This window comes from Lolium perenne, chromosome 6 (assembly GCF_019359855.2).
Source record: "Lolium perenne isolate Kyuss_39 chromosome 6, Kyuss_2.0, whole genome shotgun sequence".
NCBI lineage: Eukaryota > Viridiplantae > Streptophyta > Magnoliopsida > Poales > Poaceae > Lolium > Lolium perenne.
The window spans coordinates 152,223,299-152,228,028 of record NC_067249.2 but is presented as its reverse complement, the minus strand read 5'-3'; the positions used below and the strand labels follow the sequence as shown (position 1 = coordinate 152,228,028).

Here is a 4,730-nt window from a genome sequence, read left to right as displayed (position 1 = left end):
CCTCCACTCGCTGCGCTCTCAGGGCATCTCCAACCGGGCGACCCAAACGGACGCGCTGGGTCGTCCGTTTTGGGCCGTTTGGGTCGCCGCCAGGACACGCGGACAGCGCCCCGCGTCCGCGTGTCCGTTTGGGTCGCGCGCTGCGCCCAACGCGGCGACCCAAAGAGACGCCACGTGGTTCGTCTTCCTTGCGCGGCGCTGCGCCATGGCGAGCCTCGACGGGACGACCATGGTGGGCGGTGGAACGCGCGGGAAAGATCCCGCGCGCGGCAAGGTTCCGCGCGCGAAAACGACATTGGCGCGCGCTCGCGCCCTGGTTTCCCGCCGGACCGCCGGCTATAAAGACGGCGGCGGTCTCACACAGACCGCGGACCTTCCTCTCCCACTCCACCTTCTCCGGCGGCCACTCCACCTTCTCCGTCGCCATGCCGCGCACCTGCAGACCACATGGGCCAAGCTCTCCCTCGCCGCCGGGCCGGGTTCCCGCGGACGGTGGAGGAGGAGCGCGCGGACTCCCGGTGGGTCGCCGACGACGAGGCGCTCCGCGTCGCCGCGAGGCGGCGGCAAAGAAGGCCGGTGACGCGGAGATGGTGGAGGCGGCCGCGGAGGGCTGGCACGAGACCGCGGATGGCTGGTACGAGGCCGCGGACGAGGGGGCGGCCGCCGCGGAGGAGCCCGTCAACGAGGAGGACCTCGCGCTGGCGAACATCAACGCCGCCATCGAGGAGCGACTCCTCGACCTCACGCGCGTGACGAAGGAGCACGAGGGCATCCGGCGGGCCGGCCGCCGCCGCTAGGCGACCTCCTCGGCCAGAAGAACGAGCTGCTCGCTATGCGAGCAGCCCATCACCTCATCCAGATGCCGTCCCCCGAGCGGCGCGCCCGGGAGGATGGTGAGTCGGCGGAGCGCGGCCGGCAAGAGCGCATGCGCCGGCGGCAGGAGATCCACCCGCCCTCGTCCGCGTTGAGGCGCGCGCCGCTGTGGAACGCGCCGCTCTGCAGGAGGTGGAGCTATGCGGGAAGCGGATGATTCCGCCGCAGGAGGCGGAGCGCGAGCGCGCCCGAGGTGCGCGGACGGAAAGGAGGAGGATGACGGCCTCCTTCCAAGCTGCCCAGGCCCGCGCCGCCGCCCGCGCCGACGCCGACGCCCGCGCCTTCGCCGACGCGCCACCCAGCCCGTAGTAAGCTGGAGTGGAATCCTCACGCGTACAGGCCGCCCGCGTCGAGTGAAATCCACGGCCCCGACGGCGAGCCGGCGAGGGAGTCGCCGGCGAGGCCGCCGGCCCCGTACGTATTTAGGATAGAAGTAGTACCTAAAAAAATGTAATGAGTTCTTTTTAATGACAAATATTATTTATGCCTATGACACGCGGGCCAGGGGCGGACAAGGGGCGGACGCGAGCGACCAGCCTTTCGCGTCCGTGGCCACGCAAACCCGGCCAAGATTTGGGCCGGGTTTGCGTCGATCCGGACGCCGCGGGCATTCGTTTTAGGGATGGGTCCACGCGCTGGGCCGGGTTTTTGTCCGGCTGGACCCATCCGGACGCGCGGGCGCGGGATGGGTCGCCCGGTTGGAGATGCCCTCAGGTCGGGGCGCACAACCACCTTCTTGGCTTGCTCTTCGCCTCTGTTCAGGTCGGGACGATAGGAACGTGATCGCTGCGGCCGACGCCCTGCCGCGCCAGGTACATGCGCGGCGGCACCTACCCATCGGCGTCATCTACTCCTGCTCGCACAGCGTGGCGAACTCCGGATCCAGCTCGACGGCGAGCCTCGGCTTTGCCGCTACGTCTACCCGCGCCAACGCTGCCACCTGACGCCCGTCCGCGAACGCTTGGCTCAGCGCGTAGCGAGAAATTTCCGGCGAGGTTGCAATGGATTTGTTGGAAACATCCGAGGAGGAGAGGGCTATATATGGGTGGATTTTCTTGTGTAAGGAGGCAAGAAATTAAACTGAGCAAAATCAGAGATCAGAGATTTGATTCGGGAAGAGTTCGGTAAGAACTCTGGTTCGATTCGATTCATAGGGGCCGTCCAATCAGAGCACTCATCATCTCCGGATCTGGCTTGGCGGCGGGATCGTGGGAGGCACGGATTGTGGCTGTTTTTTACACAAGAGAACGAACAGGTACAATGGCATTGCACAGTAATATGCGATTTGGTGGGAGGGTAAAACGGTCCAAATAAAAGTTGGACGAAAATTTTGGCAGAAACCTTAGCTCCTTTATTATTAGGTATAGATATAGATATATATTGTGAGGCAAATTAATTAAATTGTGTTTTCATTTCAGACCTTGTCAAAATTGAAGTTAATTAATTGAATTATCAGTACTAATTATATAATTAATGAATCCCAATATTTAGTATTAAAAAACCGTGTCGTACGTCAAAAAAACCGCTCTGGCCAAATCGCTCGTTCTTCCTGCCTTCGTACCGTGAGAGAACCGGGTAGCGAGCATCCCAGGGAAAGCGGAAACCACACGATCACGTGATCTAACCCTCCCGCGCTAGGAAAAAACCAGCAAAGGAAAAAACCAGGTCGCTAAGAAAACCACGAGATAATATTACATGCTTTCCCACCGCGAAGTTAAGATACCGATTCGTTCATACCGATTTGTTGTTCTGTTTCCTAAAAAAAAAGATCCCCGGACGAGACCCTTTTCAACTCGACGGGTCAAGAAAGAGGGAGGAATGGGCTTCCGAGATTTATATGCTTTCAACATTGCAATGTTGGCTAGACAGGCTTGGCGTATGCTCACAGCGCCAGACTCTTTGTGTGCTAGGGTATTGAAGGCACGGTACTTAAGGGTGTCAAGTGGGATCCCACTTTTGTCCCACTTGTAGTATAATTTGATTTTTCTAGTACAAATTTTGACATCAAAATTTGAACTACATAGTACAAAATGACATCCCACTGGGATCCCACCTTGACACCCTAACGGTACTTCCCTGACACATCTATCCTAGAGGCGAAACCAACTGCTGGTATGTCCTACTCTTGGCGAAGCATTTTGAGAGGGCTAAACCTGGTGAAAAAAGGAGTAGTTTGGCGTATTGGGGATGGGTCCAGCGTGAACATATGGAGGGATCCATGGCTGGCTCGTGATGATGCCAGATTGCCAATAACACCAAAGAGACAATGTGTCCTCACTATGGTTAGCCAACTCATTGACCCCGTGACTAATCAATGGGATGAAAACCTAGTCCGTGATATTTTCTGGCCAATAGATGCAGAAGTCATTCTGTGTACCCCTACTCGTGATGACTTTGAAGATTTTGTTGCATGGCACTATGATGAGAAAGGGTGTTTTTCAGTCAAGTCTGCTTATCACCTGTACGTGAGAGATCGAAGGGGCATGATTCAATCTTCATCAACCCAACCAGAGGGAGTCATCAAATGGGAGAAGATTTGGAAACTAAGTTGCCCGCCAAAAATTAAACAATTCATTTGGCGCTTAGCCCATAACAGTTTGCCTGTCAAGAGGAATATCAAGCGCAAGGGAATTGAATGCGACACACTTTGTGTTTGCTGTAGAAGGCTGGATGAGGATTGTGCTCACCTTTTCCTGAGATGTAAAGAAGTAACAAAAATATGGAGAGAACTAAAATTGGATAATATCCGTAATCGAATGTGCCAAGCTCAGGATGGAAAAGAAGCCGTACAAGAGCTGCTAAATTTGACTGAAAGGGATAGTGTGCAGGTATGTTGTCTCCTCTGGTGCTGGTGGGGTAGAAGGAATAAAATCAACGCGAAAGAGAATGTTGGCCCTTGGGAACATACAGTGGGACAGATCAGAACCTGGACTGCTGAATCTTTGCAGCATTGTGGCAAACTGATGAAGGAGAAGACTGAGAGGCCTGGACTGATGTGGCAGGCTCCGATCGGTGATGTCCTTAAAATAAATATCGACGGAGCTTATCATGCCGCACAGAGAAAGGGAGGATGGGGCTTCGTTGTTAGAGACAGAAGTGGATCAGTGAGAGGCTCTGGAGCGGGTGTCCTTCCATGTGTGGCTAGTGCAATACAAGCAGAAGCACATGCATGTACAGAAGCGGTGTATGCAGCTATGACATGGGGAATGGTGAACGTCCAAATTGAGTCTGATTCTCAAGTTTTGCTTCGTGCGATCCAAAGCAATGATCTGGACCTGACACCTGAGGGGGTGATCTACCGGGACTTGAGAGTCCTTCTTCAGTTAAATTTTAATCAAGTTAGCTTTTCTTTTGCCCCGCGGGCTTGTAATAATTTAGCACATTGCCTAGCAGCCTATGGTGCCAGCCGACAGGATTCTCGACTACACTGGTCGGAGTCTCTGCCTGACGATGTACGAGTTATGGTGGCCAGCAAGTTTGCTGAGCCTGGTGTTTAATGGAATCTGGTGTTCCATCTCAAAAAAAAAAAAAAAAAAAAAAACTCGACGGGTCAAGGAGGACGCCGGGGCTTGTGCGCTAGGTGGCCTGGACTTGGCAACCCGCGCTGCCTACAGGGAAACAAAGCGGCCAAGGTGACAGAGCGGTAGGCGGCTCGATCCGCTGGCTTGTTCTGGCATGCGCACGCGCACGCACATCAGCGCGGGGCAGAGGTGGCGTACACGACCGGCGAAAAGTCCGTGAAAAGGCGAAAACGCAGGAGGAGGTGAGGCCACCGGCGGTTCGTCAGCGTAGAGGCGAGCTGGGTATTGGAGAGAGGCGGCCATCGGGAAGCTGAACATGGCGCGCAGGAACGGAGC

General features: G+C 55.7%; 1 protein-coding gene across 1 annotated transcript; it reads left to right on the top strand.

Moving 5' to 3' along the window:
- Nucleotides 1-1,089: 1,089 nt before the first annotated feature.
- LOC139832537 (uncharacterized) lies at nucleotides 1,090-4,370 on the top strand. The gene is made up of 3 exons (XM_071822318.1): nucleotides 1,090-1,181; nucleotides 3,470-3,701; nucleotides 3,822-4,370. Exons 1-3 carry the CDS (start codon nucleotides 1,090-1,092, stop codon nucleotides 4,368-4,370), a joined length of 873 nt encoding a protein of 290 aa, XP_071678419.1.
- The last annotated feature ends 360 nt before the right edge of the window (nucleotides 4,371-4,730 follow it).